The sequence below is a fragment of the Monoraphidium neglectum genome, assembly GCF_000611645.1.
Source record: "Monoraphidium neglectum strain SAG 48.87 unplaced genomic scaffold scaffold01425, whole genome shotgun sequence".
In the NCBI taxonomy this organism is placed as follows: domain Eukaryota; kingdom Viridiplantae; phylum Chlorophyta; class Chlorophyceae; order Sphaeropleales; family Selenastraceae; genus Monoraphidium; species Monoraphidium neglectum.
The window spans coordinates 1-14,308 of record NW_014012203.1 but is presented as its reverse complement, the minus strand read 5'-3'; the positions used below and the strand labels follow the sequence as shown (position 1 = coordinate 14,308).

Below are 14,308 nucleotides of genomic sequence, written 5' to 3'. Positions count from 1 at the left end.
CCCTAAACCCTAAACCCTAAACCCTAAACCCTCCAGTCATGCACGGACGTACACCTGTGGTTTAGGGTTTAGGGTTTAGGAGCCAACATCTAAACCTCGAAAGCTGAACCCTGAACCCTAAACCCTAAACCCTGGATGGAGTCAGCAGCCAGAGCAAGGCAGCCAAGGGGTTTAGGGTTTAGGAGACAACATCTAAACCTCGAAAGTTAAACCCTATACCCTGAACCCTGAACCCTAAACCCTGGATGGAGTCAGCAGCCAGAGCAAGGCAGCCAAGGGGTGGGTGCCCAGCTGGTGACACCACGTGGTGTGTCGCCCAGGTGTGTTTACGGTCACCAGGAGTCGTGATGACGCCATCAGGGCGAGTGCAGTGACCAAGGAGGCAGTGCAAGGAAGCTGGGCACTGCAGCCCAGTGCTGCAGCAACCACTGAGCACACAGCTGTATGTCTGAGGCACCTCACTGTTTTGTGAGATGACGTCATGATGAGTAATGAGTCACTTGAAGGTGACATCACCACCAGTCACTCATCACTCAAGGGCTTCTACAGCTGGCTGGATCCCACGTGCACTTAAAAGCACGTGCACTTGAAAGCGGGCTGGTGCCTGCTGGTGCCAGCTGGTGCCAGCTGGTGCCAGCTGGTGCCAGCTGGTGCCAGCTGGTGCCACAGCACGCAAGCAGGTGGCAAGGGTTTAGGGTTCAGGGTTTGAGAGGTGTGCACGGCTTGACCCAGCATGGTATCTCTGCTACGATGTCACTAGTGACTCCCGGCCACGACAGAGTGAGCTTGTGACGTCAGCATGCCTGCAAGGGGGTGCACCCACCAACCCTACCTGCCTTGCCCAACTACCCCTGATTTCAGCACCAGCTCAGTAGGATCGTCTAAGCTCGTCCATGGGGGCAAGTAATGCGGAAAGAGACTGCTTACACGTAAAAGGCATGGCATTCTTGCAATGACTCAAGCAGAGAGACTCAAGCAAATATGCTGACCAGGCCCCATAGTAGGTGTGCAGCGTTGAGGTAGACCTTCCAAAGACAAGGAGTGGAGCGCGTGGGCAGCGCAGCCAAGGAAGGAACAACCTGTGGCGCACGTTGGCATCTATAGCGATACTGTTGCATTGCATGTTGTCACTGATGCACGCTTGTACAAGAAGCGTGTGCAGCCGTGCGCAGAAAAATGCGCATGCCTGGGTCGGATTGCAGTGCGCTGAGCATACATATCTAGTTGTGTGAGCACCCTAGCTCTGCACACCGTAAGGAAACGGTGGGCAAGAAACACAGATGTGTGAACCTTGATGGGGCCCTTGCGTTGAATTGCCTCGGTCGTTGCTGAACCCACTTCCGGCCAACTTGACTGGCGCAGGTGCAAGCAGCAGCACAGTGTGATGATGCGGGTTGCCACCAACTTAGGCAGCTGTGTTCCGGCCTGCATCCTACACCTTGAGCTGGCCTCGGACCTGCCGCTGACAAAGTCGCGCAGCTTGTCAAGGAGGCTGATGTCCTAGGCCGCGTAGGCACCGCTGGTGATGCTGCTGTCCCCAGCCTTGATGTCCTGGTCCAGGGCGGCAGCCAGGTTGCACAGGAAATTGCCGTTGACCGCCTGGCAGGACGCCTAGAAGAGGGGTAAGAAGTAGGATATGATCAGGCGCATGGTCTCATGCCTTCGGCAAGCAACACAGCAGACTGCTTTTGAGCAATCTGCAGCTGCTGCAATGCCTTGCTTGACATCCGGCACGCCCACCACAGCTGGACAGCAAGGCAGTCGATGCGTCACAATAAACTGCCCTGCTTTTTCCATGGGCCATGCTCACATGCGTACCTGCTTGGCGATGAGGTCAGTGTTGAGCTGCACGTCCAGGGACTGCAGCACACCCAATGACGCGCATAACACCTGTACCTTGGCGCGTTGCACGTGCGTCAGGGACTGGACGCAGCACTGTTCGAATTGGGCATCATCGCGCACAGGCGCTGCTGGGACGTGGCATCGGAGGCCATGGGGTCGAGACATAACCCTCCGCCGATGCGAGCCTTGAGGCCCGCCACGAACTGCGGCAGCGTCACATGCTCAACACGTGGGACTCGCAGTGCGGCAATAGCGGCGGGCACGGTGCCCTGAACCTCCGCATGAGTCGTGAAAGCGTTGAATTCTGCACAGGCGATGCAGCTGCAGAGGAGATATGGTGTGTGTTTTAGGGGGGCGGCGCTCACTGGCCATCTGGACCGCACTCCAGCAGCGCGCAGCTGCTGCATCTTTGCTTGCACTTCACACGCCCCATGCTCCATTGATTCTGGTTGGAGGTCCCCCTTTGACCCCCAACGCACGGGGTGCGTCAAAAGAGGGGATAATCGGCTGCTTGGGCATCAGCGCGGACAGCTTGATAAGCGCAGGGTTGTCGGTGTTCGTTTGACGTGCCTCGACCTTGACGCCGCCAAGCTTGAACCTGCCAAAAGTGCCAGGTTGGTTGTCAGGAGCATGAAGGGGCATACATTCACAGAGTAGTCAAGAATGTCGACGCATGCCGGAATGTGACGCTTTCAGCCCATACAATGCAGCACGCACTCTCCATCAGACCACGGCGGCTGCTGCTGCCCACATCTCCGGCAGTGTGGGCGCCAGGGAGAGAACCTTGGCCAATGCATGGCATGCATTTTGAGGTGAGCACCTGGTTCCAATTTCTCAGGCGTCACGTTGCCGGAAGCGCAAAATGCTGCGGGCGGGCAGGGAAAGTGGGGTGGTTTGAGAACAGCGGGGCGCATGTGTACACTGTAGTGCGTCATGAAGTGATTCAATGCACTGGGCGCCACACGTCAGTGCGTGACTGCAGTGCAGTAGGAAACAAGTGTGCTTACCTGCACTGCAGGCCACAAGGGCCCGCACCAGAACAATCTGCGTCTGCATGGTGGCAGGCAAATCGGCTCAGCTGGGCAGCTGTGAAAGGTTGGCAGCGGTTGCAAGGTTGCACGGCCTGTTGAGCTGCAGCAGTCTGCATTGATTGCAAGCTCCTACAACCTGTGATTTGAAAGAGATTGAGTATGTGTGGCGTTTGTAGACGGGATGTGGTGCTGAACACAGGTGTGCGGAGGCTCTGGTGTGAGCCGCTGAAAGCGGCCCTTAGAATCTCAATCAACAGCAGCTTCGTGCCTGAGTTGTGATACAAACCCTGAACTCTAAACCCTATGCAATAATTGAAGCTGGGGAACTTGTTGCAACAACGCACAGTGCAGAAGCATAAGATAGGGCACACCATACACAGCACACACCTTGTTTTGCCCAAATATGTAAACACAAGGGCGAGGCCACATCCGCACGCACTCGCCTCCAATGCACTGATCACCGTGATCACATGAGTTGGGAGAGTATACTGCTTTATGGTTGCAGGGATATGCAGGGGGCTGGTGATGTCCCAGCCCGATGTTTGCCCCGCTGCACAGCAAATCTGTCGACATATGGTACTGCCAGGAAACGCAATGCTGGACCCCTGCAGTCACCACTTGGTGATGCATAGCATTGCCTGTGCAGATCACAGCAGTTCGCAGGTGTAATTGTTGCATGGAGTGCTTACACAAGTTGCCGGTGCCAGGGTCCGCGCACTCGTCCATGCCAGCCGCCCCAGCTTGCAGGTGTCCCAGCGTTACGATAGCGCTGCCCCCACGCGCACGAGGGCCTGCAACAGCACCATGCTCAGCGCGTACGCGCGCCCGCGCCGCTGGTCGGGTGGCCCCTCGTACTTGAGGCATTCCCCCATAGGCCGCCCACTCTCATATGCAACCCCGCCCTCGCCCACATTGAAGCACGCAGCCACCCCGGCCCGCAAGAGCATGGGCAGGTGCCGCGCCATTACAGTACCTACACCACTGCAGTACGGTGTATACATATTCGCCGCCGATGGTAAGTTCATCGTTGATGCAAATCGGTCCGTTGTTGTGTGCAATAGCAGCTTGCACAGCCTTGCGGTGTACATCAGATCACGCTTGCTAACATGAGCAGCAACGAGCTCTTTGAAGACGTGTTCGATGTTCAGCGAAGAGATCCGGATGGCAGGAAGTTTGACAAGGGTGAGAAGGCACTCAAAGCCCGACGGCCTCCCTGGATCAGTGTCTCACCGCGAGGCGCCCGCCGCAGTGTCCCGCTACGTACTCAAATCGGACCTGTATGAGTTTGAAGCAACAGTCGACATCAATATCGACATCTTCCCCCTCCAGGTGGGTGCTGGCGCATTGGTAGGCGGCAGCACTGCTGCTGTTGCTGCTTCATGCTGCCGAAGTGCAGCGCTCACTGCAGCCTGCAGCCCAGGGTTAATCGGCTAGCGGCACGTCCTGCGCATGTGCATGCATGAACAGCAGGTAATGCATGTGCAAGCAGAAGTGCTCACGGTTATCGTGCCACCACTAGGTCGGCGACAAGGTCAGCCTCTGCCTGGCGCGCACCATCCACAAGGATGGCACCGCAGAGACAGGCAAGTACGATAAGGTGAGGACCACCTGCGTTGAATGTGGTGGCGATGTCAGGTCACCTGGGCAGCAACCAGCATTGGGCAGCAAGTGCTGGTTGCAGGTGCAGCCTGTGGTGCGCTGAACGTGTGGGCATTGTTTGGGGAGTGGAATGCTGTTGCGGGCAGCAGCACAGTTGCGGACCGCTTTGCAGCAGCAACGGTCATCATGGATGATCATGTTGCGACATCCTCCCGCCCGCCTTGCAGACGTTTCCAACCTTCTCCAAGAAGGAGACGCTGCTGGACAGCTACGACTACGTGATGCACGGCAAGGTGATGGGACGCCAGCGCCGGTGACAAAATTAGGCGTATCAGGTTGGCAGGTGCTGCCACAGGTTTGGCAGCGCTGCCTCCTAGGCTTGCGCGCAAGGGTGGGCCCTCACAGTGCAGCAATTCGAGCGATTGCTTGGCTACCCCTGCTTGCGTGGCTGGGCCCAGCTGCCATGAGAACCAAATTTGATTTGGCGCATGGCTCAGGCGCTGCTGGCACACCCGCTCCACCAGACCCCTACCTCCCTGTCCCCCTCCCCCCTCGCTGGGTGCAGGTGTTCAAGTACGGTGACACGCATTCTGGCGGTTCCACCAAGCTGGAGATATACTTCAGCTTCGGGGGCCTTCTGATGAAGTTGGTGGGCGACCCCTCCAAGCTCAAAGTCATTGAGGTCGACAGCACAGTTTACCTGCTCATACGCAGGCTTTAGTTCAGATGCACACGGGGCCTACCTTACGTCGCAGCTTGCCCCTTGACATCCACACCAGCCTGACCATGCGTACGCGCATCGCATCACCGTCTGTTTGCGTGTGCAGTCTGCTTCCCAGTTTGCTCGTGTATGCAACTGCCCGCACCTCAACGGTCTCTGGCCATATTGGCTACGCAGCTCCCATGTAGTTGCTTAATCGTTCCTGTTTCATCGACAATTTTTGCACGCGGGCAACCCCCTCTGGGTGCCCACGACGCACCCCCTTTGGCTGCTGTCAATACAGTACGCTATCAACAAACATCATGAGTGGTTTCATGTAACAACTAATGTCGCAACTCATGCTAAGGCCAGCTTGCTCGCCAGCGCCGGCACACCCGCGAGGCTCTTGAGGTCGACGCTGACGTGGCCGTCAAGGGCACGCGCCACGCCCTCGCGCATCGCCGTTGTCACCTCGGGGTCGCGCGCCCCCAAGAACCCCAGCAGCTGCAGCAGCACTGGCACCTCAAGTCGTGCGCTGGCGCTGCCATTACTGCTGGTGTCCCCGCTGTCGCCGCCTCGCTGCCCAAATACTTCAAACGCGTTGCGCAGCACGGCGCCCAGGCCGTCACAGCGCATGCTCAGCAGCAGCGCCAGGACCTCCAGTACCGACACCTCCCTGCCCGTATTGACATTGCCGGCCCGCACTGCACTTGCCACTGTGGCCTCACTGATGCCCACTGACCGGCACGCCGCCTGAACGTCAATCAGCGGCCCCGTGGGTGTGGCACGCAGGCACTCAAACGCGTCCCTCAGCTGCTGCTGCGTAGGAATTTCAACGGCGTGCAGGTTCTTGTGCAAGGTCGCCTGGGCGGCAAAATAGCTGCGGGGGCGGGCAGAGTGGCACACGCAAGCACGTCTTCAGCGTGGATAATTTTGCGTTGAACATATGCATCTAGCCTACAGCTTCACGCAGCTCAGCGCCTCAAGGGGGGCTGGTTGCAGCAACGCTCACGTGGCGCCAAAGTCCACCAGGTCATGCGGTTGGTTGCGGATGGCCTCCTTGGTAAAATTCTTTAGTACCTCATCCAGGCCCGCCGGAAGCACAATCTGCAGTAACAAGACATCAGGTTCAGCACTGAAAGCATTGCAGCGGGGCTTCGGTGCAGCCAAGGAGCGAGTGCAGTGGGCGGCAGCAGATGCGCAAGCTCAACCCCTGCATTGTGCTGCACCGCACGTTGCCCCAACCTGCTCAGCACAGTAAATAGGTTCCGTCTCCATGGTACGAAAGCGGAGTGCTGCACAACTGCGTGGGCTCCAGCCTGCTCTAATAGCTAGTCGTGGATGTGTTTGACCTGCAAAGCTTTTGATCCAACACACGTTCGTTGATTGCGAAGCCACAATGAATTTACGTTACGGTAAACACGCACACCTCGCTTGATGTGACGTGCTCAATTTTCCTTCCCCTTCGCACAATGGGAAGCTGCATGCCGCGCAGGTGAAATCTCAGCTTTCAGGGCGCTCTGCCGCTCGGCAAACCTTTTGCATGTTCATCACAATGGGTTATGCGACGCTGCTGCGCCTGTCTTTGATGCTGTCAGCAATTGGGCACTGTTGCTGCGGCGGCAGCGCCTGGCTGTCACTGCGTTGCCCGGTCGGGCGGATGCTATTGTGATGTTCCTGATCAACTATTGTGTCCTGACACAACAGAGGCATTGTCGTGTACTGCCTCTGCCTCCCTGCCATGACTTCTAGCACCCAAACCTCACCAGCAGGGTGGCGGACAGCTAGACCAGCAACCTGGCTGCCGTTGCTGCCGCTGCCGCCGCCGTCGCCGCCGCCGGCGCCTCTGCCGCCGCTGCTGCTGCTGCTGCTGCTGCTGCTGCTGCTGCTGCTGCTGCTGCTGCTGCTGCTGCTGCTGCTGCTGCTGCTGCTGCTGCTGCTGCTGCTGCTGCTGCTGCTGCTCTAGCTACTGCCACTTTAACCCCTGTTGGTACCCTAACGAGCAGTGCTCGTTGAGATACACATGCATGCACATCCCATGCGCAGCGGCTGCCAACCAACTCGCGCCCACCCAACACTGCTGCCGAGCACTTGCAACGGGCGCAGCCATCAGTACGCATCTATGGGATCTGCTTTGCGGCAAAACCAAAAAGGGCCCCAGCTTGTAGCGTTGGCAATGAGTGCAACTACAATCTTCCCCCATTACAGTGAACCCATCGGGGGTCGGCGGCACGTTCGCTATAGCCGGCTTGTTCGCTATCGCGAATAGTGAATTTTGGCAGCTGCTGGTTCGCTGTGGCGGGGGACGTCACAAAAGTCAGCATTTGAGGGCTGCTTTGCACTGTATGCCAGCAGCCACATAGTATTGTTTACCAAAATCAGCACAATGGGGCCATAGGGGTGGTAGGCTGCCTCGCAGGCTGCCCTGCCGGCTGGATACACAGCTTGCGCTGCAGCAGGGACGCCTTATCTGCTTGGTGGCCTCTGTAGACATGGCTCAGCCCAGATTATGAGCTCTGACGTGTTAACAATTGTGGCAAACAGCACGTGAAGATCACTGTGATGCAGCCAACTGAACGTGGGTCATGCTAGTGTGAGCGTCACTGCGGCGCAGGTCACCAGTGACACTGCCCTCTGGTCAGCCAGACCCTCCAATAGAGCAGGCTGCGAATTTCGTTAAGCTCAGAAATCAGCTCCATGAGAAGTGACAGATGCTGCAGTGAAAGGGGGTATGGTGTGTACGCATGAGCTGGTGGCTGCCTGGATGCACGTGGCGCACACGTGGCGGGTGGGCCCCGTGCAGTCCCACGGGCGCCGACCACAGCGCGCCTGCATATAGTGAATTTGAGAGGCCTTTGGCGTTCGCTATAGCCGTAGTGAATACTCGCTGTGGCGGGGTGGATTTGTGTGGCAAGCGATCGGGGGTAGCGGCGGCGTTCGCTGTAGGCAGGGTTTTCGCTATGGCGGGGTTCGCTGTAGCGGGGGAAGACTGTACAAGCAAGCATGCATGGCAATATCGCTGACGTCCCTCCATGCAACATTGTGTATATAGGTCACAAGGGCAGCAGCAACGCCGTGACGGTGTTCACATACTGAACTTCTGTGCAACAAATCCCAAGTTATCTTTGCTAGTATTTTGTGCAGACACCTGCCGACAACAGTTGTCACTGGCCACGCACTCTCGCCGTCAGTTGCCGCATCTCCTTGACAGATACGTACTTTACCTGGTGCACATCATTATGACCGACTGTCGTGCACAAGAGGCTCCACTGCGAAGCGGGCGCCAGGCGCGGGCTGCTGGGTCCAGTCAGCCCGCCGCAGTGAAGAAATGACTGATGAGAACGCGGTGGGTAACATGCATGTACCGATGCATACGGCAGGCGTGATGTTTTGGCTCCTCATTTTGAAACGTGCTCACAGCCCAATGGTCAGGCCTATGAGCAATATAAACTTGAGCAACTACGTTTTGTGTAAAAATCACCTTTGCAATTATGTGATAAGCTGGTACTTGCCACAAGTGCGCACTAATGCCCCGCCTGCAGCCAATTCTGTCAGCCCTAAGGGCTGACAATGGCTGCTCAGGCTTGCAAACGACTTCGTTCAATCAAGCAAAATTTGATATTACTGCGTGCTTTGCGCTCACGCGATTGGCCCCATACGGTACCGACATGCAGGGCAACATCATACCCCTCGCACCCCAGGGCGAGGGGGGCGCAAGCTGCTGTGATTATGCAAAGGGGCTTAGAGACGCATTTGCGCAGGAACCTGTTGAAGTGCATACTAAACACATTGATTAGCTCTGGCCAGATATTGGGAAAGGCAGCGCTCGCCTGCGCCGAACGAAGAGCGGGGGACGGCCATTTTCAAATTTTTGGGGCGTTCCAAGCATGATTTCACCATGTTGGGCAACTAACTCACGTTTGTAGTGGATATACACATTTCAACGCTTGTCTTTGCTGTGTGTCGTCTTCGTAGATCACAGGCTGCAATAATTGAGCCGATCTTGCGCAGCGGGGCGCCTTTGCGAGCGGATTCATAGTCCCTGTACATCAATCTTTATCCGTTTTCCTCGGCAGCGAAACACTGCCTGGTATGGGCAGGGACCAGACTGCGGCGATGGACGTGGATGCGTGGAAGGCCTTTGGCGGCAAGGTGGACGGCAAGGTATACGTCGCTCCTGGAGGTACGCATATTCGTGATGACTGTAATGTGGGCCTGGCGAGGGATGGCTGCAGGTCACTGATCTGAGAGTTGGCGCGCTCTTCGCAGGCGAGCGGCTCAAGAGCTGGAAGGCTGCCGCGAAGCTGATGACGGACTTTAACAAAGATGCTCCGACCAGTGGTAAGCGGACCCCTGTCCCGCTGATGGCAGGTCGAAATCCATATCTTCAAAGACATGATTTGTGCACAGCAGCAAAGCCAAGGCGCAGAGTGAATCGCAATGTGTAGTCTACGGCAGGCGCTATCACCACGTAGATGGCTGCAATGCGCTCTCTGCTGGCTACTTGGTCTCAGTGTGCAGCTTGCGAGGCACTCAGAGCAGCGCGGCACCGCAGCACAAGGACTCGATCGTTCATTCCTCTTAGACCGGCGAAGACCTTGAACCATGCCTTGTTTGATACCACTCGGGAACCCCTGCCTGCATCGCAGCCGGCACCAAGCGCACTGCTGAGGCCGCTGCTGATCGCAGCGAGGCCGACGCCAAGGGCGGCAAAGAGAACAAGAACAAGAAGCCGGCCACCAAGAAGACGAAGGCCGCCGCCACTGCTGCCCCTGCTGGTGACAACACCATTGCTATGGCCACTGACGGCCCTGACGTCAAGGCCGACGCCAACGCGGGCAACGCCGGCGTGGCCGAGGACGACGACGTCGCAGCGGCAGCGCAGCCAGTGGGCTCTGGCAGGCGCGCAGCGCAGGGTGCGCAATACAAGGACGGTGACTCCAGCCGCGCCCGCAAGGCTGACATCATTGTCGCTGAGGAGGAGCCCACAGCTGCCGGCGAGGCTGATGGCATCCGCGAGACGCAGGGAGAGCGACCCAGCAGCACGCGCAGGTGCGCTTGTTTAGGGTCCAGGTTGATGAGCAGAGATTGAGAGGGTGGCTTCAGTATGGCCGGCCCTGGCTGGTGAAGGGAGTGGCATGCGCAGACCTTGTTGCCAGCCACAGGTGTGCACGCATCCATGCCGCAGGGGGCAGCTGAGGCTGGCAAAAACCGCATTAATCCTTGCATCACTTTTGCAACCCTAAGGTCTTGTGTACCGCACCCTTCCCCGCCCCAGGCTGCTGCACTTTACTGTCGCGGACAAGGCCGGCATCATGCAGCCCCTTGACCGCCTGGGCCTCAGCGGCGAGCCCCTTTTTGCCTCTGGTGCGCCGCACGTGACCAGGCCGCGGCCAGCATGCCATTTTTTGGCTCCTGGCTGGGCACGCGTTAACGTAAACCTGCCAGTTTGAAACGTCTAGCTTGAGCTCTCCCCCACTCCAAACTCCCCTCTCCCTCCCCTCAGCTCCATGCCACAACACTCGTTAAGCCGGTCTCCCCCACGCGCCTGCGCCCCTCTTCAGGTGCGGTCTACCCGGAGGAGGGCCCCCTCAACAAGCCGCTCGGCCGCCACGTCGACAGCCTCGGCCCCATCAAGGGCTGGTCATTGACGCCCCCCACCGGCGCAGCCACTGGCCCTGTCATCCGCCTGACCACGCAGCTGGGCTGCTACACGCTCTCGCGTCCCCTGCAGGCCTACAAGAAGCTGTGGGCCGAGCTGCAGGCGCAGGCCACGCTGGCTGTGGAGGTCATGCAGGTGGGCCGGGCTCGCTGGGTGGCTGCAGGGCATTGTGGAAAGGCACGTAGGCGCAAAATCAGGAGGGGAGGGGTTTGTGCTGGTGAATCGCGCACTTTCAACAACCGTAAGGGCTGGGCCCACAATCCAAGCCTGTTTTAACCAACACTTTTCTTCATGCTCTCAAAATGCTCCACCACATGCTCAAGCTACACCCTGCTCCCCTCATGCAACAACGCCCAGGCGGTTGATCCAGCATTGAATGGCAACGCCGCGGCAACGTTTGACGAGGTTGTGTCGCGCCTTGCACGCTTCAAGGCGGTGTACAAGGGCTACGCATCTGCGCGAGAGGCGCTGCTTCTCAACGGCCGCTTCATCCTGCGCCAGCTTGATGCTGCCGACAGGGCGCGCCGGGGCGCGGCGCCCAGCGGCAAGGACAAGGGCAAGGGCGCCGCTGGCGCCACCGAGTGGGCCTTCTACAAGGGCCTTGAGGCTGAGGTGCGTGCACAGGGGCGCGTGCTGGTGTTCAAACTCAGGGGAGATGCTTGGGCTCACGGGGGGCATGTGGTCGAGGGAACGCACGCCTGACGGGTGCGCATGTAGGAGGCAGGCGGCCTGTGCGTACGTGCGCCTGCTGTGATCAATTTCAAATAAATCCCTCTTGCGCGCCCTCCCACATGCCTACCCTGCCTTAACCCAGTTGGCCAAGGGCCCTGTGGCTGTGGGCACGCTCATGACGGCGGGTGGCGGCATCAAGATTGCCGACAACGGGGGTGCTGCCACTTCCCCAGCGGCACCTGCAGATGACGCCATGGCAGCTGACGAGGAGATGGCGCGCCGCCTGCAGGCGCAGATGGACGCGCAGGCGTATGGCAGCAGCGGTGGCAACAGGTGCGCCGCGCTAGGGTGCTTGCAGCTTGCGCGCTTGCCGGGTTGCTTGAAAATGTCGCACTCGCAGCGTGACAGCGCGCTTGCAGCGGTCGTGCATATGTGTTGCGTGTTTATACAGTTTCATACTTGCAGCTGCTGACATGCAAAACTGTGTGTTGCGCTGCTCTTCCGGTGCAATGCAGGGGCCGTGGCAGCGCCAGCGCAGCGGCAGCTGCCGCCTACATCAAGATCTCTGAGGAGGAGATTGCCGATGACTACCCCATGCCCAAGCAGTATGAAAAGGTTCGTGGCTGTTGCTGACTCAGCATGCTGAACTACTGCTTGCTACCTGTTTTTTTGCGGTGGCCGCCGTCCGAGCACAAACAGCTCAGCAGCGCATAAACAGCCCAGCAGTGCGCAAACAATCCAGCAGTCCCCCAGCCGCCCAGCAACCTGCAGACAAATTAGCGCAACGCTTTTTATACCTCACCACTACACTTTCAGGAAGATGACGAGGAGGATGAGCTGGCTCTGCTCTGGGATGAGGAGCTGGCGCAGCTTGACCCCGACGCCCTGCCCCGCCGCCTCGTCACCGATTTTTCAGTCTACAACGCAGAGGTGAGGGGACCAGCCTGTGTGGCTAGATGAAGGGTGTTTGGCTGCAAGCGCCGCAGGCTGGTGCGTCACTGCTGAAGCCATGTGCTGGGATGCTAGGGTGCTCAATGCAAGGGTGCATGGGTGCCAAGGGCCACCAACTGGGGATGGACCGTCAAACCACGTTTCAGGAGGCTGGCGCATCCCACACGGATTGCACCTGGCCGCTTTGCACTGACTTGCACCTGTCTTTCGTCGAATCTCCACCCACAGGGCTTTATGACCACGCTGGAGCTGCTGCCCATGTGGAGCGGCGTTGACCCTGACGAGGAGGTTTTCGTGTCGGGCGTGGTCAAGGACGACGATGGGGACTGGGGCGTCGGCGGCCAAGGTCTCGGCCAGGAGGACACCCCTGCGCCTGCCCCCGCCAAGGAGACCGAAGCTGGCGGCAGCAGTGCAGGCGGCAGCAGTGCAGGCGGCAGCAGTGCAGGCGGCAGCGGCTCAGGCGGTAGTGGTTCTGGTGGCGGCACTGCGCCTGGCCCTGACATGCCTGCTGCCCCTGCAGATCCCGTCATGGTGGGCGGCACGCGCATGTTCCTGTCCCAATGTCGCGAGTGGGTCGTCGAGTACAGTGCCGACCAGCTGTTCCTGTCCATCCGCACTGATGCTGGCTGGTACAGACTTTGCAGGTGAGAGGGTACTGGGCAGACCCCTGGGTTTGAACCAGGAGGAATTGGAAGTAGAGGGATACAGCCTTGCGGCGCCCTCTGATCAGAAATTCGCTAGTGACCCGAAGGTCGTCTAGCGGGGGATTGGAAATAGTTTTCAACCAGCAATAGTCGCGTCTCGGTTAGACCTCATAAACTGCGACATTGCCCCAAGCGCAAAGATAAAGTGACGAACGCGTGCTGGGCCCACCCGGGGTTGATTTTGAGCACGATGATTCGACCACGCGGAGACGGGTGCAAGGTGGCCACGTCATTGTCTGTCCGCCTGCAGTTAGTCTTCTAGACTTGCATGGCGGGTTTCCAATGCTTTATATAGCTGCTAACCAGCCAGCACATTGTTGCTTTGATCAGTGATGCGGCAGTGCCCCACACCATCATTGCAGCGCGCACTCAGAGCTCATGTAAACCCGCACACATGTGTTCCTGCATGCGCGCACACACACACACACACACACACACACACACACACACACACACACACACACACACACACCGAGCATACGCGGCACCCCAGTACACACCTATGCACACCACCCACTTTCTTCGTGGTGTCAGGCAGGCTGATTGTCAGGAGGGCTCAATGTTCTAATGCTTCACTTGCATCATACTCAAATTGCATTCGCGCCGCTGCCCGACCCCTCCTCCCGCTCTCTAGGCCCTCCACCAAGTATGCGCCCTGGTTCCGCGTGCCGCTCAAGGCCGCGCGCCTGGCGGTCAAGGTGATTGGCCTGCTGTCCGAGGCTGAGCGTGCCAGCCGCTTGAGCTTTGCCGACGCCATCAAGCGCCTGGCAGAGGAGCCCCAGGGCAGCCCCCTGTTCATCTCCAAGAACCGCGACCGCGTGGAGCGGTTTGTTGTGGTGCACGGCCAGATTTTCCTCAACCAGATCAAGGCCTTCCCCAAGCAGGTGGGTGTGGGCACAATTGGTGATGGGGTCCGGATTGCTGCAGCCAGTCCCGATTGGTTATGGGTGCAGCCGGGCCAGCAGAGCGGGAGTATGCTGTATATATTACCCGCTTGCTTGTTGTTGACGGCGACAGCCATCCTCAAATGACACCTCTGGCCTTGCAGGGGTTGAACCTCGCAGCACAGCTGTCCCTGTTTGCCCCTTGGACCACTCGCGGCTGACCCACAAGGTCCCCACCTTCCTTACATTGCCCTCAATCCACC

General features: G+C 58.6%; 4 protein-coding genes across 4 annotated transcripts; 2 read left to right on the top strand and 2 right to left on the bottom strand.

The window, feature by feature from the left end:
* Positions 1–1,500: 1,500 nt before the first annotated feature.
* MNEG_7836 (hypothetical protein) lies at positions 1,501–2,898 on the bottom strand (the record flags this gene model as incomplete). Its single annotated transcript, XM_014043694.1, has 3 exons — positions 1,501–1,611; positions 1,819–1,860; positions 2,878–2,898. The coding sequence occupies 3 exons, from the start codon at positions 2,896–2,898 to the stop codon at positions 1,501–1,503; spliced, it is 174 nt and encodes a 57-aa protein (XP_013899148.1).
* Positions 2,899–3,979: 1,081 nt separating this feature from the next.
* MNEG_7835 (DNA-directed RNA polymerases I, II, and III subunit RPABC3) lies at positions 3,980–5,193 on the top strand (the record flags this gene model as incomplete). Its single annotated transcript, XM_014043693.1, has 5 exons — positions 3,980–4,055; positions 4,096–4,202; positions 4,393–4,470; positions 4,700–4,765; positions 5,038–5,193. The coding sequence occupies 5 exons, from the start codon at positions 3,980–3,982 to the stop codon at positions 5,191–5,193; spliced, it is 483 nt and encodes a 160-aa protein (XP_013899147.1).
* A 336-nt stretch (positions 5,194–5,529) lies between these two features.
* MNEG_7834 (radial spoke protein 11) lies at positions 5,530–6,450 on the bottom strand (the record flags this gene model as incomplete). The annotated part of the gene is made up of 3 exons (XM_014043692.1): positions 5,530–6,052; positions 6,185–6,279; positions 6,418–6,450. The coding sequence occupies 3 exons, from the start codon at positions 6,448–6,450 to the stop codon at positions 5,530–5,532; spliced, it is 651 nt and encodes a 216-aa protein (XP_013899146.1).
* Positions 6,451–9,264: 2,814 nt separating this feature from the next.
* Positions 9,265–14,266, top strand: MNEG_7833 (DNA (cytosine-5-)-methyltransferase; the record flags this gene model as incomplete). The annotated part of the gene is made up of 12 exons (XM_014043691.1): positions 9,265–9,355; positions 9,442–9,513; positions 9,822–10,224; positions 10,451–10,539; positions 10,737–10,969; positions 11,192–11,446; positions 11,649–11,839; positions 12,022–12,121; positions 12,323–12,436; positions 12,686–13,101; positions 13,796–14,045; positions 14,210–14,266. The coding sequence occupies 12 exons, from the start codon at positions 9,265–9,267 to the stop codon at positions 14,264–14,266; spliced, it is 2,271 nt and encodes a 756-aa protein (XP_013899145.1).
* Between the last annotated feature and the right edge of the window lie 42 nt (positions 14,267–14,308).